Source organism: Anolis carolinensis, chromosome 4 (genome assembly GCF_035594765.1).
Source record: "Anolis carolinensis isolate JA03-04 chromosome 4, rAnoCar3.1.pri, whole genome shotgun sequence".
NCBI classification, from domain to species: Eukaryota; Metazoa; Chordata; class Lepidosauria; order Squamata; family Dactyloidae; genus Anolis; species Anolis carolinensis.
In genome coordinates, this window is record NC_085844.1 from 3,232,650 (window position 1) to 3,258,385 (window position 25,736).

Consider the following 25,736-nt stretch of genomic DNA (forward strand, 5'->3'; position numbering starts at 1 on the left):
AGACAAAGAAACAGCAGTAAATCCGGATGCAGACCCGGAGCAGGCACAAGGGGAGCGAAGGCATTAGAGTCAGTTTGTTACCAGCAAGAGCTGGCTGCACCTGCGTCTGCTTTATAGCCCCGAGTCTCCTCTCAGCTGCTAGGGCAGTTCCTAATAACTCAGCTACATTTCTGGCAGCTATTCTAGCTGAACGATGTCTCTGCTCTGTTTCCTTTCGCCTCTCCTGAAATGAGGGTACTTACAAAGTCTCCTCCTCCGATTCCAACTCACCCTCAGATTCATGAACACTTTCCTGCTCCCCTTCCTCTTCTGAAGAAGAGGAATCCCTAACATTAAATAAGAATGCCATCCTCACTAAAAGTAACATGGGTTTCTCAAAAAGGTCATGCCAGACAAACCTTATTTTCATAGAGTTACAAGCTTGATAGACAAAGGGAATGCTGCAGATGTAGCATATCTTCGATGATGCCCTTGACAAGTTTCCCCATGACATTCAACAACAAGTATGGGCTGGATCATTCTTTCCTGTGGGTTGGACTGGGAACTGGACTGGCCGAATCCAAAGGATGCTTTTGTCCAGCTCCTCTTTCTTCCTCCTCTCGAGAAGTGACCATTTGAGTTTCCTAAAGCTGGTTCTGTCCTGGGCCTTTCAAGGCTATTCGGGATATTTATCAGTGGCTTGGATGAAGGAATAGAAGGTCATGCTTATCACATTGGCAGGTGGGACCAAATTGGGAGGGAGATCTAATAGCTCATACGACAGGATCAGAGAACTGATTGGCCAAAACTAACCAAATGAATTTTAACAGGGAGAAATGTATGGTGCTACACGTTGGTGATAAAAAAGTAACCAGGATAACACTTGGCTTGAAAACAGACCATGAAGAAAGTGATCTAGGTGTCCTTATGGACCACAAGCTGAACATGATCCAACAGCAGCTGAAAAAGCCCTCACCTGGAATAATAAGCTTGAGTCAAGTTCTGGGCCAAGCAATTCAAGGAGGAGATGGGCAAGATGGAAAGTGTCCAGAGAAGGGCCAGCAAAATGGTCAAAGGAGGTTTGGATGTTTAGCTTAGAGAAGAGAAGCTTGAGAGGGTCATATTGAGGAGGGGGCAAGCCTGTTTTCTGATTCTCTTAAGAGACCAGGACACAATGGAACAATGGATTCAGACTACAGAAAAAGATATTCTACTTAGACTTTAGGAAGAACTTCCTGAAGGTAAGAGCTGTTCAACTCGAATCTGTTGTTGCCTCAGAGTCTGGTGGAGTTTCCTTGGGAGGTTTTAAAGCAGAGACTGGATGGCCTCTGAGGTCTCTTCCAACTTTTACTATTCTATCGAAATAGATTTGGCTGAGACTATAATCTCTCTTGTTTTCAGAACGTTGTTCTGACACCAAGAAGAACGTTGTTCTCCCAAACTACAACCAGCTGTAGTGATGCCACTGAAGCAAAGCAAGCTTGTAAATGATCCAGGCTTCCTCTTTTTAATCCAGTTTTGATCCCAAGGCTTGCTTTGTTGTTGCTTCAAATAATTAAGGAAGTCAAGATTTACCCAATCTCACAAGACTTCCTATGGGTCCTCTAGGAGGGAAGGGTTTTTCCTTTAGGTTTTTGGATTAACCTGGGAAAGTCACACACTCAGCCCAAGAAAGTTTTGTTTACGTTAAGGTCACAAGTCAGGAATGATGTGAAGGCAGGCTTGAACAACCCCTCTGTATCCACCATGGATTCTGCTTGGAAATATTAGAAATAAATACTCCAAGAAGCAAAGCTTGAATTTGCCATTTCCTATAAGGGTCAGCATATTATTACATTAATAATAATAATAATAATAATAATATTTATTTATTTATTTATTTATTTACAACATTTATATCCCGCCCTTCTCACCCGAAGGGACTCAGGGCGGCTTACAAAAATTGGCAAAATTTAATGCCCAAAATACAATCATAAAAACAAAACAATAACAGATCTATTAATAACATTGTTAAAACACATTATAAAACCTTAAAAACGTATATATAATTAATTCCATTTGTCTGAGATCCTCATTCTACATCCTCAAATCAGTCCATGTCAACTTTGTCATTTATTCATCAAAAGCTTGGGCACATAACCATGTTTTCACGGCCCTTCTGAATCCCATTTATCCACTTTTCTTCACAGCTCAAGGCGGGTTACAACACTGCTAAAACACATAATCATTTAAAAACACTCCATATAAAACATATAAAATATTTTAAAAATATTTTATTCTATAAAATATGTATAAAACATATAAAACACACATAAAAACACATTTCCATAAAATACATATTAAAATACACAAAGGTTAAGGCATAGATTGGAAGCTTAAAATTATATATAATCATATACAGTAGGGTCTCACTTATCCAACATAAACAGGCCGGCAGAACGTTGGATAAGCGAATATGTTGGATAATAAGGAGGGATTAAGGAAAAGCCTATTAAACATCAAATTAGGTTATGATTTTACTAATTATGCACCAAAACATCATGTTATACAACAAATGGACAGAAAAAGTAGTTCAATACACAGTAATTATGTAGTAATTACTGTATTTACGAATTTAGCACCAAAACCTCACAATGTATTGAAAAATTGACTGCAAAAACATTGACTACTAAAAGGCAAACTCTGTTGGATAATACAGAATGTTGGATAAGCAAATGTTGGATAAGTGAGACTCTACTGTATTATTATAAGGGACACTCATGAACTGATTTTGGCACCCACCAATCCCCAGAGTTCACTGTCGATATATATAAGGGAGCCGCGGTGTCGCAATGGGTTAAACCCTTGTGCCGGCTGAACTGCTGACCTGAAGGTTGGTGGTTTGAAGCCGTGAGGCAGGGTGAGCTCCCATCTGTCAGCCCCAGCTTCCCATGTGGGGACATGAAATAAGCCTCTCAGGATGGTAACACATCTGGGTGTCTCCTGGGTAACATCCTTGTAGACTTCCAGTTCTCTCACACCAGAAGCGACTTGCATGTCCTCAATCTGCTTCTGATACAATAAAAACCTGTTGAAGTATATATATTAAAACATTCAGTTTGCATTTTAATGTGTTCATTTTAATACCGGGTGTTTGAAAAGGAACTCCCTAGTTCCCATTTAATTATACTTAAAGCTAGGGAGTTCTTTTTCAAACACCCTGTATGTTCAGTTTTTTAACATTGGTTGTTTTTAGAATGACTTTTACTGAGAACCATCCAATTTTCATGGCGTTTTACAATAAAACAAACAGCCAATGGCATATAATCTGAAATGTGTGTGTGTGTATATATATATACATATATATATATACACACACACACACACACATATCTATATATATAAAAGAGTGATGGCATCAGGGCAGCGGACAAAACAACAAAAGTACAGGCCCCCCAACCTCGAAATTTGACAACACAACCCATCATCCATGCCTCCAGGTTGATACAATGATAAGAAAAGAAAAATAAAGTCCTAATTAGAGGGAGAGCAATAATTGTTTTTATCCAATTGCTGCCAGTTACAAGGCTTCTGCCCACTTGGTCTCCTAGCAACCTACTCAGCCCAGGGGACAGGCAGACTTAGGCCTCACTTAGGCCTCTTCCACGGATTATCTGATTTTAACTGGATTATATGGCAGTGCAGACTCAAGGCCCTTCCACACAGCTATATAACCCATTTATAATCTTATATTATCTGCTTGGCACTGGATTATCTGGACTGCACACTGCCATATAATCCACTTCAGTGAGCATTTTATACAGCTGTGAAAAAGGGGCCTCACAGATGGCCATCCAATATCTGCACAATAATAATACACATCGAATCATAGCATCAGACAGTTAGGAAACACCCCTAAAGACCATCCAGCCCAACCCAATTCTGCCATGCAGGACACAAGCCAAGCACTCCCAACAGATGGCCACCCAGCCTCTCAATACTAATAATAATAATAATAACAACAACAATAACATACAATAACATACAATCCTAAGGTTTGGAGTGACCCCTAAGGATCATCCAGATCAACTTCCTGCTACCATGCAGGAGGACACAATCTAAGCACTCCTGACAGATGGCCATCCAGCCTCTACATAATGATGATGATGATGATGATGATAATGATGATGATAATAATAATAATAATAGAGGCATAGAATCCAAGAGTTTGGAGAGACCCCTAAGGGCCATCCAGCCCAACCCTTTCTACTATGCAGCAGGACACAATCCAAGCATTCACAACACATGGACAACGTATAAATACTATACAATACTACACAGGGACATAGACCCCCTCTATCACAGTACACAAACAACCACATGCATACTAAACATAAAGACAACCATACAACAGACATTCAATACCACCACTACCTCAACAAGTTCTCACCGACACCACCAGACAACGCCACAGCAACGCGTGGCCGGGCACAGCTAGTATATATATATATATATGCCCATAAATTTCAGATTATATGCCATTGGCAGGGCCCATTCTTTTCCTTTGTGCCAATTGTATATTTATATGTATATTTTTTTATAAATGTTTAATAAATACAATTTTATATTTTTATATTGTGTTTTATTGTAAGCCACCCTGAGTCCCCTATGGGTGAGAAGGGCAGGATATAAGTATTGTAATAAAATATATATATATATATAGCTAAAATATAAAAATATAGCTAAAAGTTTTCCCCTGACATTGAGTCTAGTTGTTGTCGGTAGATACCTCCAAGGTCACGTGGCCATTGACATAACTTAATGGAACACTGTTACCTTCCCGCTGGAGCAGTACCTATTGATCTACTCACATTTGCATGTTTTCAAACTGCTAGGCTGGCAGAAGCTGGGGCTAACAGTGGGAGCTCACCCCACTCCCCAGATTCGAACCTCCTATCTTTCGGTCAGTAACTTCAGCAGCTCAGTGGTTTGATTCACTGCACCACTGGGAGCTCTTTTCCTTTACTTTCTTGTATATTTACACATAAAAATACAGAACAAAGGAAGAATCGCAGCTTATAAAGGTCTACAGTACAGCATTACAAAACGGTACAATTGCAAATCAAATCAGAAAGATTAGCAATTATCTCTCCTCCAAAAAATCACAAAGTTTTTTTTATTTAGTGTCAAAAGCATTGCATAATAAATAAGTTGAAAAGTGATAAAATAAATGAATAACAAACACAAAGTAATATGTATCTTTTAAATAATAATAATAATAATAATAATAATAATAACTTTATTTTTGTATCCTGCCTCCATCTCCCTGAAGACATGGTGCAGCTAACATGGGGCCAAGCCCAAACAAATACAATAAAACAAAATAAAATACATTAAAGACACAATAAAAATGCTTATACAATAACATAGCAAAACAAAACATGGTTATTTTGACTTTTGGACTATTTTAAATTTATATAATAATGTATTAATAATATATTAGTTTAGTAATCATAATAATATCAATAATGCTAATAATAGTAATAATATTAAAAATACATATCCCCCTTACAAAAAACACAACAAATACAAAGTAATATTTTATATTTTTATTTTGACTTTTGTATTATTTTAGATTGCTATAATAATGTATTAAAATATATTAATTTAGTAATCATAGTAACAGTAATTATATAATAATAATAATAATAATAATAATAATAATAATATGATATAGTAGAATCTCACTTATCCAACATAAATAGGCCAGCAGAACGTTAGATAAGCGAATATGTTGGATAATAAGGAGGGATTAAGGAAAAGCCTATTAAACATTAAATTAGGTTATGATTTTACAAATTAAGCACCAAAACATCATGTTATACAACAAATTTGACAGAAAAAGTAGTTCAATACACATTAATGCTATGTAGTAATTACTGTATTTACGAATTTAGCACCAAAATATCACAGTATATTGTAAACATTCACTACAAAAACATTGGCTACTAAAAGACAGACTGCGTTGGACAATCCAGAACGTTGGATAAGCGAGTGTTGGATAAGTGAGACTTTATTGTATTAAACATTCACAGTTTGCATTGAACTGAATGTATTGAAAACATTGACTACAAAATGCTTTGGATAATCCAGAACGTTGGATAAGCGAATGTTGGATAAGTGAGACTCTAATGTATTAAACATTCACAGTTGGTATTAAATTGAATGTACTGAAAACATTGACTACAAAATGCGTTGGATAATCCAGAATGTTGGATAAGTGAGACTCTAATGTATTAAACATTCACAGTTGGTATTGAATTGAATGTATTGAAAACATTGACTACAAAATGCGTTGGATAATCCAGAATGTTGGATAAGTGAGACTCTAATGTATTAAACATTCACAGTTGGTATTGAATTGAATGTACTGAAAACATTGACTACAAAATGCGTTGGATAATCCAGAATGTTGGATAAGTGAGACTCTAATGTATTAAACATTCACAGTTGGTATTGAATTGAATGTATTGAAAACATTGACTACAAAATGCTTTGGATAATCCAGAACGTTGGATAAGCGAGACTCTACTGTATAGGCTCATGGCTGAAGTGATACCTCCGGCTCTAGGACCCTGCGGACAGCTAAAGCCAGCTGATTCTTTTCGGAAGCTCCGCCCCTTCCCACAAGGCCAATGAGGCGCGTCAATGGGCGGTGGCGCTCTCTCGATTGGTTGAAGCTGCGGCCAATGAGCAAAGCGTCCGCCAAGACGAAGCCCCGCCTAGAGAGGCGTGGCTACGTAAGAAAAATACCAGTAGGAGGTGACGCCACAGTTACTGCCTTCCGATTGGTGGAACCCTAGCCAATGAGGGCATGGTAAGGCTGAGGGCCAATGGGAAGGAGAGCGCGGGCTCCCCGCCGTCCAATCAGCGACGTGCTTTGCGAGCGGGAGATTTCCGTGGCTGAGGCGGCCTGAGGAGAGCCAGGCGGGATGGGCGGCGCGCGGGAGCGGGAGATCCGCCGTGAGTGGGGAGAAGGGACCCGGAGAAGGGCTTAATCCCCATTATCCCCCTCTCAGATACGCGATTCTGGGAAATGTAGTCCCCAAAAAGGAACTTTTTCTCTTTCCCAGGCTCTGAGGCCTATTCAAAACCATTGAGTGGGGATTTTGGGAATTGTAGTCCCCAAAGAAGTAACCTTCCCAAGCTCTAAATGTCGGGAAAGCCTATTTGGGAAGGATGCTGGGAGCTGTAGTCTCCAAAAAGTAACTTTCCCAAGCTTTAGGTGCTGAGGTAATTGGTTGAGAGGGATGTTGGGAGCTGTAGTCCCCAAAAAGTAACTTTCCCAAGCTTTAGGTGCTGAGATAACTGGTTGAGAGGGATGTTGGGAACTGTAGTCCCCCAAAAAGTAACTTTCCCAAGCTTTAGGTGCTGAGGTAATTGGTTGAGAGGGATGTTGGGAGCTGTAGTCCCCAAAAAGTAACTTTCCCAAGCTTTAGGTGCTGAGGCAACTGGTTGAGAGGGATGTTGGGAGCTCTAGTCCCCAAAAAGTAACTTTCCCAAGCTTTAGTTGCTGAGGTAACTGGTTGAGAGGGATGTTGGGAGCTCTAGTCCCCAAAAAGTAACTTTCCCAAGCTTTAAGTGCTGAGGTAACTGGTTGAGAGGGATGTTGGGAGCTGTAGTCCCCAAAAAGTAACTTTCCCAAGCTTTAGGTGCTGAGGTAACTGGTTGAGAGGGATATTGGGAGCTGTAGTCCCCAAAAATAACTTTCCCAAGCTTTAGGTGCTGAGGTAACTGGTTGAGAGGGATGTTGGGAGCTCTAGTCCCCAAAAAGTAACTTTCCCAAGCTTTAAGTGCTGAGGTAACTGGTTGAGAGGGATGTTGGGAACTGTAGTCCCCAAAAAATAACTTTCCCAAGCTTTAGGTGCTGAGGTAACTGGTTGAGAGGGATGTTGGGAGCTCTAGTCCCCAAAAAGTAACTTTCCCAAGCTTTAAGTGCTGAGGTAACTGGTTGAGAGGGATGTTGGGAACTGTAGTCCCCAAAAAATAACTTTCCCAAGCTTTAGGTGCTGAGGTAACTGGTTGAGAGGGATGTTGGGAGCTCTAGTCCCCAAAAAGTAACTTTCCCAAGCTTTAAGTGCTGAGGTAACTGGTTGAGAGGGATGTTGGGAGCTGTAGTCCCCAAAAAGTAACTTTCCCAAGCTTTAGGTGCTGAGATAACTGGTTGAGAGGGATGTTGGGAACTGTAGTCCCCCAAAAAGTAACTTTCCCAAGCTTTAGGTGCTGAGGTAATTGGTTGAGAGGGATGTTGGGAGCTGTAGTCCCCAAAAAGTAACTTTCCCAAGCTTTAGGTGCTGAGGCAACTGGTTGAGAGGGATGTTGGGAGCTCTAGTCCCCAAAAAGTAACTTTCCCAAGCTTTAGTTGCTGAGGTAACTGGTTGAGAGGGATGTTGGGAGCTCTAGTCCCCAAAAAGTAACTTTCCCAAGCTTTAGGTGCTGAGATAACTGGTTGAGAGGGATGTTGGAACTGTAGTCCCCAAAAAGTAACTTTCCCAAGCTTTAGATGCTGAGGCAACTGGTTGAGAGAAATATGGTGAGCTGTGGTCCAAAAAAAAGGAACTTTCCCAAGCTTTAGGTGCTAAGGTAACTGGTTGAGAGGGATGTTGGAACTGTAGTCCCCAAAAAGTAACTTACCCAAGCTTTAGGTGCTGAGGTAACTGGTTGAGAGGGATGTTGGGAGCTCTAGTCCCCAAAAAGTAACTTTCCCAAGCTTTAGGTGCTGAGATAACTGGTTGAGAGGGATGTTGGGAGCTCTAGTCCCCAAAAAGTAACTTTCCCAAGCTTTAGGTGCTGAGATAACTGGTTGAGAGGGATGTTGGAACTGTAGTCCCCAAAAAGTAACTTTCCCAAGCTTTAGTTGCTGAGGTAACTGGTTGAGAGGGATGTTGGGAGCTCTAGTCCCCAAAAAGTAACTTTCCCAAGCTTTAGGTGCTGAGATAACTGGTTGAGAGGGATGTTGGAACTGTAGTCCCCAAAAAGTAACTTTCCCAAGCTTTAGATGCTGAGGCAACTGGTTGAGAGAAATATGGTGAGCTGTGGTCCAAAAAAAAGGAACTTTCCCAAGCTTTAGGTGCTAAGGTAACTGGTTGAGAGGGATGTTGGAACTGTAGTCCCCAAAAAGTAACTTACCCAAGCTTTAGGTGCTGAGGTAACTGGTTGAGAGGGATGTTGGGAGCTGTAGTCCCCAAAAAGTAACTTTCCCAAGCTTTAGGTGCTGAGAGGGATGTTGGAACTGTAGTCCCCAAAAAGTAACTTTCCCAAGCTTTAGATGCTGAGGCAACTGGTTGAGAGAAATGTGGTGAGCTGTGGTCCAAAAAAAAAGGAACTTTCCCAAGCTTTAGGTGCTAAGGTAACTGGTTGAGAGGGATGCTGGGAACTGTAGTCTCAAAAAGTAACTTTCCCAAGCTTTAGGTGCTGAGGTAACTGGCTGAGAGGGATGTTGGAACTGTAGTCCCCAAAAAGTAACTTTCCCAAGCTTTAGGTGCTGAGGTAACTGGTTGAGAGGGATGTTGGGAGCTGTAGTCCCCAAAAAATAACTTTCCCAAGCTTTAGGTGCTGAGGTAACTGGTTGAGAGGGATGTTGGGAGCTCTAGTCCCCAAAAAGTAACTTTCCCAAGCTTTAGGTGCTGAGGTAACTGGTTGAGAGGGATGTTGGAACTGTAGTCCCCCAAAATGTAACTTTCCCAAGCTTTAGGTGCTGAGGTAACTGGTTGAGAGGGATGTTGGGAGCTCTAGTCCCCAAAAAGTAACTTTCCCAAGCTTTAGGTGCTGAGGTAACTGGTTGAGAGGGATGTTGGGAACTTTAGTCCCACAAAATGTAACTTTCCCAAGCCTTAGGTGCTGAGGTAAATGGTTGAGAGGGATGTTGGGAACTGTAGTCCCCCAAAAAGTAACTTTCCCAAGCTTTAGGTGCTGAGGTAACTGGTTGAGAGGGATGTTGGGAACTTTAGTCCCACAAAATGTAACTTTCCCAAGCCTTAGGTGCTGAGGTAAATGGTTGAGAGGGATGTTGGGAGCTGTAGTCCCCAAAATGTAACTTTCCCAAGCTTTAGTTGCTGAGGTAACTGGTTGAGAGGGATGTTGGGAGCTGTAGTCCCCAAAAAGTAACTTTCCCAAGCTTTAGTTGCTGAGGTAACTGGTTGAGAGGGATGTTGGGAGCTCTAGTCCCCAAAAAGTAACTTTCCCAAGCTTTAGGTGCTGAGATAACTGGTTGAGAGGGATGTTGGAACTGTAGTCCCCAAAAAGTAACTTTCCCAAGCTTTAGATGCTGAGATAACTGGTTGAGAGGGATGTTGGAACTGTAGTCCCCAAAAAGTAACTTTCCCAAGCTTTAGATGCTGAGGCAACTGGTTGAGAGAAATGTGGTGAGCTGTGGTCCAAAAAAAAGGAACTTTCCCAAGCTTTAGGTGCTAAGGTAACTGGTTGAGAGGGATGCTGGGAACTGTAGTCTCAAAAAGTAACTTTCCCAAGCTTTAGGTGCTGAGGTAACTGGCTGAGAGGGATGTTGGAACTGTAGTCCCCAAAAAGTAACTTTCCCAAGCTTTAAGTGCTGAGGTAACTGGTTGAGAGGGATGTTGGAACTGTAGTCCCTCAAAAAGTAACTTTCCCAAGCTTTAGGTGCTGAGGTAACTGGTTGAGAGGGATGTTGGGAGCTGTAGTCCCCAAAAAGTAACTTTCCCAAGCTTTAGGTGCTGAGGTAACTGGTTGAGAGGGATGTTGGGAGCTGTAGTCCCCAAAAATAACTTTCCCAAGCTTTAGGTGCTGAGGTAACTGGTTGAGAGGGATGTTGGGAGCTGTAGTCCCCAAAAAGTAACTTTCCCAAGCTTTAGGTGCTGAGGTAACTGGTTGAGAGGGATGTTGGGAGCTGTAGTCCCCAAAAATAACTTTCCCAAGCTTTAGGTGCTGAGGTAACTGGTTGAGAGGGATGTTGGGAACTGTAGTCCCCAAAAATAACTTTCCCAAGCTTTAGGTGCTGAGGTAACTGGTTGAGAGGGATGTTGGGAACTGTAGTCCCCAAAAATAACTTTCCCAAGCTTTAGGTGCTGAGGTAACTGGTTGAGAGGGATGTTGGGAACTGTAGTCCCCAAAAATAACTTTCCCAAGCTTTAGGTGCTGAGGTAACTGGTTGAGAGGGATGTTGGGAGCTCTAGTCCCCAAAAAGTAACTTTCCAAAGCTTTAGGTGCTGAGGTAACTGGTTGAGAGGGATGTTGGGAACTGTAGTCCCCCAAAATGTAACTTTCCCAAGCCTTAGGTGCTGAGGTAACTGGTTGAGAGGGATGTTGGGAGCTGTAATCCCCAAAAAGTAACTTTCCCAAGCTTTAGGTGCTGAGGTAACTGGTTGAGAGGGATGTTGGGAGCTGTAGTCCCCAAAAAGTAACTTTCCCAAGCTTTAGGTGCTGAGGTAACTGGTTGAGAGGGATGTTGGGAACTGTAGTCCCCCAAAAAGTAACTTTCCCAAGCCTTAGGTGCTGAGGTAACTGGTTGAGAGGGATGTTGGGAACTGTAGTCCCCAAAAAATAACTTTCCCAAGCTTTAGGTGCTGAGGTAACTGGTTGAGAGGGATGTTGGGAGCTCTAGTCCCCAAAAAGTAACTTTCCCAAGCTTTAGGTGCTGAGGTAACTGGTTGAGAGGGATGTTGGGAACTGTAGTCCCCCAAAAAGTAACTTTCCCAAGCCTTAGGTGCTGAGGTAACTGGTTGAGAGGGATGTTGGGAACTGTAGTCCCCAAAAAATAACTTTCCCAAGCTTTAGGTGCTGAGGTAACTGGTTGAGAGGGATGTTGGGAGCTCTAGTCCCCAAAAAGTAACTTTCCCAAGCTTTAAGTGCTGAGGTAACTGGTTGAGAGGGATGTTGGGAACTGTAGTCCCCAAAAAATAACTTTCCCAAGCTTTAGGTGCTGAGGTAACTGGTTGAGAGGGATGTTGGGAGCTCTAGTCCCCAAAAAGTAACTTTCCCAAGCTTTAAGTGCTGAGGTAACTGGTTGAGAGGGATGTTGGGAACTGTAGTCCCCAAAAAATAACTTTCCCAAGCTTTAGGTGCTGAGGTAACTGGTTGAGAGGGATGTTGGGAGCTCTAGTCCCCAAAAAGTAACTTTCCCAAGCTTTAGGTGCTGAGATAACTGGTTGAGAGGGATGTTGGAACTGTAGTCCCCAAAAAGTAACTTTCCCAAGCTTTAGTTGCTGAGGTAACTGGTTGAGAGGGATGTTGGGAGCTCTAGTCCCCAAAAAGTAACTTTCCCAAGCTTTAGGTGCTGAGATAACTGGTTGAGAGGGATGTTGGAACTGTAGTCCCCAAAAAGTAACTTTCCCAAGCTTTAGATGCTGAGGCAACTGGTTGAGAGAAATATGGTGAGCTGTGGTCCAAAAAAAAGGAACTTTCCCAAGCTTTAGGTGCTAAGGTAACTGGTTGAGAGGGATGTTGGAACTGTAGTCCCCAAAAAGTAACTTACCCAAGCTTTAGGTGCTGAGGTAACTGGTTGAGAGGGATGTTGGGAGCTGTAGTCCCCAAAAAGTAACTTTCCCAAGCTTTAGGTGCTGAGAGGGATGTTGGAACTGTAGTCCCCAAAAAGTAACTTTCCCAAGCTTTAGATGCTGAGGCAACTGGTTGAGAGAAATGTGGTGAGCTGTGGTCCAAAAAAAAAGGAACTTTCCCAAGCTTTAGGTGCTAAGGTAACTGGTTGAGAGGGATGCTGGGAACTGTAGTCTCAAAAAGTAACTTTCCCAAGCTTTAGGTGCTGAGGTAACTGGCTGAGAGGGATGTTGGAACTGTAGTCCCCAAAAAGTAACTTTCCCAAGCTTTAGGTGCTGAGGTAACTGGTTGAGAGGGATGTTGGGAGCTGTAGTCCCCAAAAAATAACTTTCCCAAGCTTTAGGTGCTGAGGTAACTGGTTGAGAGGGATGTTGGGAGCTCTAGTCCCCAAAAAGTAACTTTCCCAAGCTTTAGGTGCTGAGGTAACTGGTTGAGAGGGATGTTGGAACTGTAGTCCCCCAAAATGTAACTTTCCCAAGCTTTAGGTGCTGAGGTAACTGGTTGAGAGGGATGTTGGGAGCTCTAGTCCCCAAAAAGTAACTTTCCCAAGCTTTAGGTGCTGAGGTAACTGGTTGAGAGGGATGTTGGGAACTTTAGTCCCACAAAATGTAACTTTCCCAAGCCTTAGGTGCTGAGGTAAATGGTTGAGAGGGATGTTGGGAACTGTAGTCCCCCAAAAAGTAACTTTCCCAAGCTTTAGGTGCTGAGGTAACTGGTTGAGAGGGATGTTGGGAACTTTAGTCCCACAAAATGTAACTTTCCCAAGCCTTAGGTGCTGAGGTAAATGGTTGAGAGGGATGTTGGGAGCTGTAGTCCCCAAAATGTAACTTTCCCAAGCTTTAGTTGCTGAGGTAACTGGTTGAGAGGGATGTTGGGAGCTGTAGTCCCCAAAAAGTAACTTTCCCAAGCTTTAGTTGCTGAGGTAACTGGTTGAGAGGGATGTTGGGAGCTCTAGTCCCCAAAAAGTAACTTTCCCAAGCTTTAGGTGCTGAGATAACTGGTTGAGAGGGATGTTGGAACTGTAGTCCCCAAAAAGTAACTTTCCCAAGCTTTAGATGCTGAGATAACTGGTTGAGAGGGATGTTGGAACTGTAGTCCCCAAAAAGTAACTTTCCCAAGCTTTAGATGCTGAGGCAACTGGTTGAGAGAAATGTGGTGAGCTGTGGTCCAAAAAAAAGGAACTTTCCCAAGCTTTAGGTGCTAAGGTAACTGGTTGAGAGGGATGCTGGGAACTGTAGTCTCAAAAAGTAACTTTCCCAAGCTTTAGGTGCTGAGGTAACTGGCTGAGAGGGATGTTGGAACTGTAGTCCCCAAAAAGTAACTTTCCCAAGCTTTAAGTGCTGAGGTAACTGGTTGAGAGGGATGTTGGAACTGTAGTCCCTCAAAAAGTAACTTTCCCAAGCTTTAGGTGCTGAGGTAACTGGTTGAGAGGGATGTTGGGAGCTGTAGTCCCCAAAAAGTAACTTTCCCAAGCTTTAGGTGCTGAGGTAACTGGTTGAGAGGGATGTTGGGAGCTGTAGTCCCCAAAAATAACTTTCCCAAGCTTTAGGTGCTGAGGTAACTGGTTGAGAGGGATGTTGGGAGCTGTAGTCCCCAAAAAGTAACTTTCCCAAGCTTTAGGTGCTGAGGTAACTGGTTGAGAGGGATGTTGGGAGCTGTAGTCCCCAAAAATAACTTTCCCAAGCTTTAGGTGCTGAGGTAACTGGTTGAGAGGGATGTTGGGAACTGTAGTCCCCAAAAATAACTTTCCCAAGCTTTAGGTGCTGAGGTAACTGGTTGAGAGGGATGTTGGGAACTGTAGTCCCCAAAAATAACTTTCCCAAGCTTTAGGTGCTGAGGTAACTGGTTGAGAGGGATGTTGGGAACTGTAGTCCCCAAAAATAACTTTCCCAAGCTTTAGGTGCTGAGGTAACTGGTTGAGAGGGATGTTGGGAGCTCTAGTCCCCAAAAAGTAACTTTCCCAAGCTTTAGGTGCTGAGGTAACTGGTTGAGAGGGATGTTGGGAACTGTAGTCCCCCAAAATGTAACTTTCCCAAGCCTTAGGTGCTGAGGTAACTGGTTGAGAGGGATGTTGGGAGCTGTAATCCCCAAAAAGTAACTTTCCCAAGCTTTAGGTGCTGAGGTAACTGGTTGAGAGGGATGTTGGGAGCTGTAGTCCCCAAAAAGTAACTTTCCCAAGCTTTAGGTGCTGAGGTAACTGGTTGAGAGGGATGTTGGGAACTGTAGTCCCCCAAAAAGTAACTTTCCCAAGCCTTAGGTGCTGAGGTAACTGGTTGAGAGGGATGTTGGGAACTGTAGTCCCCAAAAAATAACTTTCCCAAGCTTTAGGTGCTGAGGTAACTGGTTGAGAGGGATGTTGGGAGCTCTAGTCCCCAAAAAGTAACTTTCCCAAGCTTTAGGTGCTGAGGTAACTGGTTGAGAGGGATGTTGGGAACTGTAGTCCCCCAAAAAGTAACTTTCCCAAGCCTTAGGTGCTGAGGTAACTGGTTGAGAGGGATGTTGGGAACTGTAGTCCCCAAAAAATAACTTTCCCAAGCTTTAGGTGCTGAGGTAACTGGTTGAGAGGGATGTTGGGAGCTCTAGTCCCCAAAAAGTAACTTTCCCAAGCTTTAAGTGCTGAGGTAACTGGTTGAGAGGGATGTTGGGAACTGTAGTCCCCAAAAAATAACTTTCCCAAGCTTTAGGTGCTGAGGTAACTGGTTGAGAGGGATGTTGGGAGCTCTAGTCCCCAAAAAGTAACTTTCCCAAGCTTTAAGTGCTGAGGTAACTGGTTGAGAGGGATGTTGGGAACTGTAGTCCCCAAAAAATAACTTTCCCAAGCTTTAGGTGCTGAGGTAACTGGTTGAGAGGGATGTTGGGAGCTCTAGTCCCCAAAAAGTAACTTTCCCAAGCTTTAAGTGCTGAGGTAACTGGTTGAGAGGGATGTTGGGAGCTGTAGTCCCCAAAAAGTAACTTTCCCAAGCTTTAGGTGCTGAGGTAACTGGTTGAGAGGGATGTTGGGAACTGTAGTCCCCCAAAAAGTAACTTTCCCAAGCCTTAGGTGCTGAGGTAACTGGTTGAGAGGGATGTTGGGAACTGTAGTCCCCAAAAAATAACTTTCCCAAGCTTTAGGTGCTGAGGTAACTGGTTGAGAGGGATGTTGGGAGCTCTAGTCCCCAAAAAGTAACTTTCCCAAGCTTTAGGTGCTGAGGTAACTGGTTGAGAGGGATGTTGGGAACTGTAGTCCCCCAAAAAGTAACTTTCCCAAGCCTTAGGTGCTGAGGTAACTGGTTGAGAGGGATGTTGGGAACTGTAGTCCCCAAAAAATAACTTTCCCAAGCTTTAGGTGCTGAGGTAACTGGTTGAGAGGGATGTTGGGAGCTCTAGTCCCCAAAAAGTAACTTTCCCAAGCTTTAAGTGCTGAGGTAACTGGTTGAGAGGGATGTTGGGAACTGTAGTCCCCAAAAAATAACTTTCCCAAGCTTTAGGTGCTGAGGTAACTGGTTGAGAGGGATGTTGGGAGCTCTAGTCCCCAAAAAGTAACTTTCCCAAGCTTTAAGTGCTGAGGTAACTGGTTGAGAGGGATGTTGGGAACTGTAGTCCCCCAAAAAGTAACTTTCCCAAGCCTTAGGTGCTGAGGTAACTGGTTGAGAGGGATGTTGGGAACTGTAGTCCCCAAAAAATAACTTTCCCAAGCTTTAGGTGCTGAGGTAACTGGTTGAGAGGGATGTTGGGAGCTCTAGTCCCCAAAAAGTAACTTTCCCAAGCTTTAGGTGCTGAGGTAATTGGTTGAGAGGGATGTTGGGAGCTGTAGTCCCCAAAAAGTAACTTTCCCAAGCTTTAGGTGCTGAGGTAACTGGTTGAGAGGGATGTTGGGAACTGTAGTCCCCCAAAATGTAACTTTTCCAAGCTTTAGGTGCTGAGGTAACTGGTTGAGAGGGATGTTGGAACTGTAGTCCCCCAAAATGTAACTTTTCCAAGCTTTAGGTGCTGAGGTAACTGGTTGAGAGGGATGTTGGGAACTGTAGTCCCCCAAAATGTAACTTTTCCAAGCTTTAGGTGCTGAGGTAACTGGTTGAGAGGGATGTTGGGAACTGTAGTCCCCCAAAATGTAACTTTTCCAAGCTTTAGGTGCTGAGGTAACTGGTTGAGAGGGATGTTGGGAACTGTAGTCCCCCAAAATGTAACTTTCCCAAGCTTTAGGTGCTGAGGTAACTGGTTGAGAGGGATGTTGGGAGCTGTAGTCCCCAAAAAATAACTTTCCCAAGCCTTAGGTGCTGAGGTAACTGGTTGAGAGGGATGTTGGGAACTGTAGTCCCCCAAAATGTAACTTTCCCAAGCTTTAGGTGCTGAGGTAACTGGTTGAGAGGGATGTTGGGAGCTCTAGTCCCCAAAAAGTAACTTTCCCAAGCTTTAGGTGCTGAGGTAACTGGTTGAGAGGGATGTTGGGAACTGTAGTCCCCCAAAAAGTAACTTTCCCAAGCTTTAGGTGCTGAGGTAAATGGTTGAGAGGGATGTTGGGAACTTTAGTCCCACAAAATGTAACTTTCCCAAGCCTTAGGTGCTGAGGTAAATGGTTGAGAGGGATGTTGGGAGCTGTAGTCCCCAAAATGTAACTTTCCCAAGCTTTAGTTGCTGAGGTAACTGGTTGAGAGGGATGTTGGGAGCTGTAGTCCCCAAAAAGTAACTTTCCCAAGCTTTAGTTGCTGAGGTAACTGGTTGAGAGGGATGTTGGGAGCTCTAGTCCCCAAAAAGTAACTTTCCCAAGCTTTAGGTGCTGAGATAACTGGTTGAGAGGGATGTTGGAACTGTAGTCCCCAAAAAGTAACTTTCCCAAGCTTTAGATGCTGAGATAACTGGTTGAGAGGGATGTTGGAACTGTAGTCCCCAAAAAGTAACTTTCCCAAGCTTTAGATGCTGAGGCAACTGGTTGAGAGAAATGTGGTGAGCTGTGGTCCAAAAAAAAGGAACTTTCCCAAGCTTTAGGTGCTAAGGTAACTGGTTGAGAGGGATGCTGGGAACTGTAGTCTCAAAAAGTAACTTTCCCAAGCTTTAGGTGCTGAGGTAACTGGCTGAGAGGGATGTTGGAACTGTAGTCCCCAAAAAGTAACTTTCCCAAGCTTTAAGTGCTGAGGTAACTGGTTGAGAGGGATGTTGGAACTGTAGTCCCTCAAAAAGTAACTTTCCCAAGCTTTAGGTGCTGAGGTAACTGGTTGAGAGGGATGTTGGGAGCTGTAGTCCCCAAAAATAACTTTCCCAAGCTTTAGGTGCTGAGGTAACTGGTTGAGAGGGATATTGGGAGCTGTAGTTCCCAAAAATAACTTTCCCAAGCTTTAGGTGCTGAGGTAACTGGTTGAGAGGGATGTTGGGAGCTCTAGTCCCCAAAAAGTAACTTTCCCAAGCTTTAGGTGCTGAGGTAACTGGTTGAGAGGGATGTTGGGAGCTCTAGTCCCTCAAAAAGTAACTTTCCCAAGCTTTAGGTGCTGAGGTAACTGGTTGAGAGGGATGTTGGGAACTGTAGTCCCCCAAAAAGTAACTTTCCCAAGCCTTAGGTGCTGAGGTAACTGGTTGAGAGGGATGTTGGGAGCTGTAGTCCCCAAAAAGTAACTTTCCCAAGCTTTAGGTGCTGAGGTAACTGGTTGAGAGGGATGTTGGGAGCTCTAGTCCCCAAAAAGTAACTTTCCCAAGCTTTAGGTGCTGAGGTAATTGGTTGAGAGGGATGTTGGGAGCTGTAGTCCCCAAAAAGTAACTTTCCCAAGCTTTAGGTGCTGAGGTAACTGGTTGAGAGGGATGCTGGGAGCTCTAGTCCCCCAAAATGTAACTTTCCCAAGCTTTAGGTGCTGAGGTAACTGGTTGAGAGGGATGTTGGGAACTGTAGTCCCCCAAAATGTAACTTTCCCAAGCTTTAGGTGCTGAGGTAACTGGTTGAGAGGGATGTTGGGAGCTGTAGTCCCCAAAAAGTAACTTTCCCAAGCTTTAGGTGCTGAGGTAACTGGTTGAGAGGGATGTTGGGAGCTGTAGTCCCCAAAAAGTAACTTTCCCAAGCTTTAGGTGCTGAGGTAACTGGTTGAGAGGGATGTTGGGAGCTGTAGTCCCCAAAAAGTAACTTTCCCAAGCTTTAGGTGCTGAGGTAACTGGTTGAGAGGGATGCTGGGAGCTGTAGTTCCAAGAAGAGTAACTTTCTCAAGCTTTAACTGCTGAGGCAACTGGTTGAGAGGGAATCGTAGTCCCAAAAAAGTAACTTTTCCATGTTTGGATCTTGAAAGAGCTGAAACTTTTCCAAGTTATAGATGTTGAAAGAGCTGATTGGGAAAGATGCTAGGAGATGTAGTTCCGAAAAGAGTAACTTTCTCAAGCTTTAGATGCTGAGGTAACTGGTTGAGAGGAATGTGGTGAGCTGTGGTTCAAAAAAAAGTAACTTTCCCAAGCTATAGATGTCAAGAAATTTTGCTGGGAAGGATGCTGGGAGTTGTAGTCCATAAAGGTAACTTCTCCATGTTTGGATGTTGAAAGAGCCGGCTGGAAAGGATGCTGGGAATTGTAGTCCCTCCAAACGTAACTTTTCCATCTTTGAATGTTTGCCAGTTTTGTTACTCATCGGGGAGATAGGGCGGGTTATATAATAATAATAATAATAATAATAATAATAATAATAATAATAATAATAATAATAATACATCACACAGTCCTAGACACTTGGGAAGTGTTCGACTTGTGAATTTGTGATACGAAATCTAGCATATCTATCTTGTTTGCTGTGTCATACAATAATAATTATTATTATTATTATACACATACATACCTACATATGGTGAATATATATATTAGCTGCTTTGAGAGAAAAAGCGGGGCATTAATAATAATAATAATAATAATAATAATAATAAAGTCACCATATCTATTTGTTGTGTGTGTGTGTGTGTGTGTATCTATACAGATAGATATATAATGAATGAACAGATATGGTGACCAGAAGATAGATAGATAGAAAAAATTACTGTAATACATGTAATAATAAAATTACTATAATACATGTAATAATAATAATAATGATAAATACAGGAAAATAATACATGTAATAATAAATAGAGTAAAATAATAAATGCAATAATAATAATAATAAGATCAGAGTGAAATAATAAATGTATTAATAATAATAATAATAATAATGATAATGATAATAGAGTAAAATAAATGTAATAGTAGCAACAATAATAGAGAAAAATAACAAATGGACAAGCTGGCTAGAGCTTTTGATGGCCCAAACATCTGGAGGACCGAAAGTTTGACACCACTGATGTATTGGGTGCATCTTTATGGGCAGATCTTTATCTACAGAGGAAGATGGGGTCTGCAGCTTCTTAACAGTCTCTCAAATGCAATTCAAAGTACAGTAGGACTGGAGCCTTCAGTGATTTTTGTACTTAATGTTACTATTAACAATTATATGTCTCCATCAATATATCATGCCTTACAGATCCCATATGCCTCCCTGCATGTAGAATTAGCCAATATTTTCCATATAGGGGTGGCTTTAGTGTCATAAGACAACTGACTTGGGGGGATTCTGGGAACTGTAGTCTGCCAAAACAATGGTCTTCTCCCTTCCATTGGGGTTTGTACCGGCTGTTAGGAATTGTGGGAGTTGAAGTCCAAAACACCTGGAGGGAGGGCCCAAGTTTGCCCAGACTTTTTCTATCGCATTAAAGTCACTGGTATTCTTTCTGCTTGCTTTTCTTCAGAGCTCCAGAAGGACAAGGAGAAAGCCCAGCGGAAGGGGGACCTGAAGGAAGAGGCCGCCTTGTGTAACCAGCTGGGAAGTATCTTGGCGCGTCATGGTCAGTGACTGAAAAAAGTGTGCAGCTGCAACCTGCGGCTCATAGGCATAAGGCTGACAATGCTTTAGAGCAGGGGTCCTCAAACCTTTGAAGCCGAGGGCCGGTCCACTATCCTTCAGACCAGGGGTCCTCAAACTTTTAAAGTGGAGGGCCGGTTCATGGTACCTCAGATTGTTGAGGGGCCGAATTATCATTTGAAAAAAAAAATGAACAAATTCCTATGCACAGTGCACATGTCTTATTTGTAGTACAAAAAACCCCAACAACAATCATTTATTTATTTATTTGCTGAATTTATACTCTACTCTCTCTCACCCCAAAGGGGACTCAGAGCAGCTTACAAGTTGTATGTATATACAATATATTATATTATTAGCATAGCACAATATTAGCATTATATATTACTATATTGTACTATACCACTGTACCATATTATTATTAGTAATATTACATTTAATATATAATTAATATTATATTATACGATATTATTACATTGTATTAGTATTATTATTAGCCACCCTGAGTCCCCTACTGGGTGGGAAGGGCGGGGTAGAAATACCATAATAAATAAATATTATATTGTATTACATTATAATATTATTATCAATATTATATGTATACACAATATATTATATTATTACCATAGCACAATATTAGTAAATGAATGAACAATACAATATTTAAAAATAAAAACAATTTTAACCAATATAAACCTATCAGGATTTCAATGGGAAGTGTGGGCCTGCTTCTGCCCAATGAGATAGTCAAGTTAAGTAGGATTGTTATTGTTGTGTGCCTTCAAGTCATTTCTGACTTTGGGCAAGCCTAAGTCTAAAACTGAGGGTGGGGGCCGGGTAAATGACCTTGGAGGGCCGCATCCGGCCCCCGGGCCTTAGTTTGGGGACCCCTGCTTCAGACTGTGGAGGGGCCAAATTATCATTTGGAAAAAAAAAAGAAAAAAGAACAAATTCCTATGCATACTGCACATGTCGTATTTGTAGTGCAGCAACAACAACAACGAAAGAATACAATATTTAAAAATGAAAACAATTTCAACCAACATAAACTTATTAGGATTTCAATGGAAAGTGTAGGCCTGCTACTGGCCAATGAAATAGTCAAGTTAATTAGGATTGTTGTTGTTGTTGTTGTTGTTGGGTGCCTTCAAGTCATGTCAGACTTTGGCCGAGCCTAAGTCTAAAATTAATTATTTATTTACTGCATTTATTTACTACATTTATATCCCACCCTTCTCACCCCGAAGGGGACTCAGAGCAGCTGTCTGTACATACAATATATTATATTATTAGCATAACACAATATTAGCATTATATATTACTATATTGAACTATACCACTATACTATTATATAATATGTAATATATAACATATAATTAATATTATTATATGGTATTACTATTAGTATTATATTGTATAACATAAGATTATTATCAATATTATATGTATATACATTATATTATATTATTAAAACTGATATAAAAATATTATATTATAAAACTGAGGGCGGGGGCCAGGTAAATGACCTTGGAGGGCCGCATCCGGCCCCCGGGCCTTAGTTTGGGGACCCCTGCTTCAGACTGTGGAGGGGCCGAATTATCATTTGGAAAAAAAAAGAACAAATTCCTATGCATACTGCACATGTCGTATTTGTAGTACAACAACAACAACAACAACGAAAGAACAATACAATATTTAAAAATGAAAACCATTGTAACCAGCATAAACCTATCAGGATTTCAATGGAAAGTGTGGGCCTGCTACTGGCCAATGAAATAGTCAAGTTAATTAGGATTGTTGTTGTTGTTGTTGTTGTTGTTGTTGGGTGCCTTCAAGTCATTTCAGACTTTGGCCGAGCCTAAGTCTAAAATTAATTATTTATTTACTGCATTTTTTTTACTACATTTATATCCCACCCTTCTCACCCCGAAGGGGACTCAGAACAGCTGTATGTACATACAATACATTATATTATTAGCATAGCACAATATTAGCATTATATATTAATACTAGCTGTGCCCGGCCACGCGTTGCTGTGGCAAAGTGGTGGTGGTATTGGTTAAAAATTGTTGTGTATTTTTTATTTGACGTTATTTGCAATTTTTTTATTAATTTTATTGTAAGTTATATTTTTATTTATTATATTTTATTATTTTCTTGTATTATTTTTTAGTTATTTTCTGTTATTATAGTATTTTATTGTATTAATTTTTAGTGTTTTTTATTATTATTATTATTATTATTATTATTTTGTGTCAGGAGCAACCGGAGTTGCTTCTGGAGTGAGAGAATTGGCCGTCTGCAAGGACGTTGCCCAGGGGACGCCCGGATGTTTTGATGTTTTTACCATCCTTGTGGGAGGCTTCTCTCATGTCCCCGCATGGAGCTGGAGCTGATAGAGGGAGCTCAACCACACTCTACCCAAGTGGGATTCGAACCTGGCAGCTTTCAGGTCAACAACCCAACCTTCAAGTCACTTAGTCCACTACGCCATCTGGGGGCTCCATTATTTTTTATTGGGTTGCTAGGAGACCAAGTTGGAGGAGCTTAGCCTTCTAACTGGCAGCAATTGGATAAAAGCAATTATTCCTCTCTCTCTAATTAGGACTTTATTTTTCTTTTCTTTTTGTTGTATCAACCTAGAGGCGTGGATGATGGGTTGTTTTGTCAAATTTCGAGGTTGGGGGGCCTGTAGTTTTGTTGTTTTGTGGGTCGCCGTGATGCCATCACTCTTTTATATATATAGACTAGCTGTGCCCGGCCACGCGTTGCTGTGGCGTTGTCTGGTGGTGTTGGTGAGAAATTGTTGAGGTAGTGGTGGTATTGAATGTCTGTTGTATGGTTGTCTTTATGTTTAGTATGCACATTGAAGTGGATTATATGGCAGTGTGGAGTCAAGATAATCCAGTTCAAAGCAGATAAGATAAGATTCTAAATGGGTTATATAGCTGTGTGGAAGGGCCTTGAGTCTACACTGCCATATAATCCAGTTAAAATCTGATAATCTGTGGAAGAGGCCTAAGTGAGGCCTAACTGTGCCTGTCCCCTGGGCTGAGGAGGTTGCTAGGAGACCAAGTGGGCGGAGCTTAGCCTTCTAACTGACAGCAATTGGATAAAAACAGTTATTCCTCTCCCTCTAATTAGGACTTTATTTTTCTTTTCTTTTTGTTGTATCAACCTAGAGCCGTGAATGATGGGTTGTGTTGTCAGATTTCGAGGTTGGGTGGCCTGTAGTTTTGTTGTTTTGTCCGCTGCCCTGATGCCATCAGATTTCGAGGTTGGGTGGCCTGTAGTTTTGTTGTTTTGTCCGCTGCCCTGATACCACTATACTATTATATAATATGTAATATATAACATATAATTAATATTATTATATGGTATTATTATTAGTATTATATTGTATAACATAATATTATCAATATTATATGTATATACAATATATTATACTATTAAAACTGATATAAAAATATTATATTATAAAACTAAGGGCAGGGGCCAGGTAAATGACCTTGGAGGGCCGCATCCGGCCCCCGGGGCTTAGTTCGGGGACCCCTGCTTTAGAGTGTTTACGTTCTATGTAGTTGTCTTGCAAAGCGAAAACATGACCACAGAGAATTCAATTTGTGATGCTGATGTTGTAAGAACTCGGCCAGGTGTGTCCCTGCCAGGTGGCTGCTCTATTTGTGGAAATAGAGTGCGGTGGCTGGTTGAACTGGCTTCTTGGAACCGTCTCCTGTGCAAAATGTCCCTTCTTTCCCACACAGTTCTTAAACGAAGCTTCTTGTGCCTTGTTGTTGTTATGTGTCTTGGACTTTCATAGGGCTTTTTGTCAAGATCGATTTAAGATTAGTAGAATGTTGGGTTGCTATAGCAGGATGTCCCTCCCACAGAAACAAAGCTTTGGCAGTTTAATAATAATAATAATAATAATAACTTTATTTTTATACCCCGCCCCATCTCCCTGGAGGGACTCAGAGCAGCTTACATGGGGCCATGCCCGACATTAAAATACAATAACAACGATAAAACAGTAAAAAACAATTTTTCACATCAATAAGACATCAACATCAGTAAAACAGTCATAAAAATCAATATACTGCATAAAATATTAAAAACGGGAGGCTAAAACAGATCTGGGCCAAAGTGCAGAAAGACATCACATGGGAGAGGTAGTTTCATGGCTAAAATAATCAATAAAGTGCAAGTAATTATGGCCAGGCATCCTATTGTTGAGTGGGCAGATGAATCAACCTACAAAGATTCATCCTCGAAGGCCCTTAATAAACTTTTTCTATGGGTTGCTGTGAGTTTTTTTGGCTGTATGACCATGTTCCAGTAGAAGTCTCTCCTAAATAGAATGCTGTTAAAAGTAGAAGGATGATTACACTATTTAACATGATTTTGTTCCTGGGTTATAAATGGCATTTCCTAATAGGTTCTATCATTAAAGACATAGGGAAAGTTTATTAAACTGCAAAAACTTTGTTTCTGAGGGAGGGAGGGAGGGAGGGACATCCTGCAGAACATTTTGCTTTCCAGCGAATATTTCATTGAGTCTCATCCAATTGAACCTAGTTTGTGGCAGCCACAAAAATAAAGTTTCAGGAGTAGAACAACTACTTTCAAAGTAAGTACAGTAGAGTCTCACTTATCCAAGCCTCACTTTTCCAAGCTTCTAGATAATCCAAGCAATTTTTGTAGTCAATGTTTTCAATATATCGTGATATTTTGGTGCTAAATTCGTAAATACAGTAATTACAACATAACATTACTACGTATTGAACTACTTTTTCTGTCAAATTTGTTGTATAACATGATGTTTTAGTGCTTAATTTGTAAAATCATAACCTAATTTGATGTTTAATAGGCTTTTCCTTAATCCCTCCTTATTCAAGATATTCGCTTATCCAAGCTTCTGCCGGCCCGTTTAGCTTGGATAAGTGAGACTCTACTGTACCGCACAATGAAACAGGAAATAACACTTACAATCCAGAAACAATTTTTTAAACTTTTGTTACATAGTGTTATGTGTCAGTTTTAATTGAGACAAATTACCTTCCCCGTCTCAATCTCTCCTTCTGACGATCCAGGGCTGTCTGCTCGGACCACAGAGAGTAATATCAGACTCCTTTGTATCAGCTTTCAAAAGCGGCTCAAACTTTATTTACAGCTATTTACAAGGCAGATCGGATGATCACCAGAATCTTTCCATTCTCTTCAAGTACGCAGTCATGAGAGACATTCCATCCTTATCTCAAAAAACGCTGTCCAGCTAGCAACTGGAATCGCTCAGGCAATTCATTCCCACTCTATGCATTTAACCTCTTCACTTCTAGATCACACATAGCTTTAAACT

At 41.5% G+C, this 25,736-nt stretch overlaps 1 protein-coding gene and 1 long non-coding RNA gene across 3 annotated transcripts in view; one reads left to right on the plus strand and one right to left on the minus strand.

Annotated features, from left to right (window-relative positions):
• Nucleotides 1-1,847: 1,847 nt before the first annotated feature.
• LOC134298748 (uncharacterized) lies at nucleotides 1,848-25,600 on the minus strand. Its single transcript, XR_010005837.1, has 3 exons — nucleotides 25,436-25,600; nucleotides 2,846-3,046; nucleotides 1,848-2,187 (listed from the first exon to the last, which is right to left on the minus strand). It is a non-coding gene; the product is annotated as an uncharacterized LOC134298748 (long non-coding RNA).
• The window catches only part of tonsl (tonsoku like, DNA repair protein), a 73,390-nt gene continuing 54,531 nt past the window's right edge, over nucleotides 6,878-25,736 (plus strand). For both annotated transcript variants that reach the window (XM_062979906.1, XM_062979907.1), the window contains exons 1-2: nucleotides 6,878-6,981; nucleotides 20,268-20,363. In XM_062979906.1, the coding sequence (XP_062835976.1) occupies nucleotides 6,951-6,981; nucleotides 20,268-20,363 (127 nt within the window). In that variant the 5' untranslated portion in view covers nucleotides 6,878-6,950. The remainder of the gene's footprint in view (nucleotides 6,982-20,267; nucleotides 20,364-25,736) is intronic.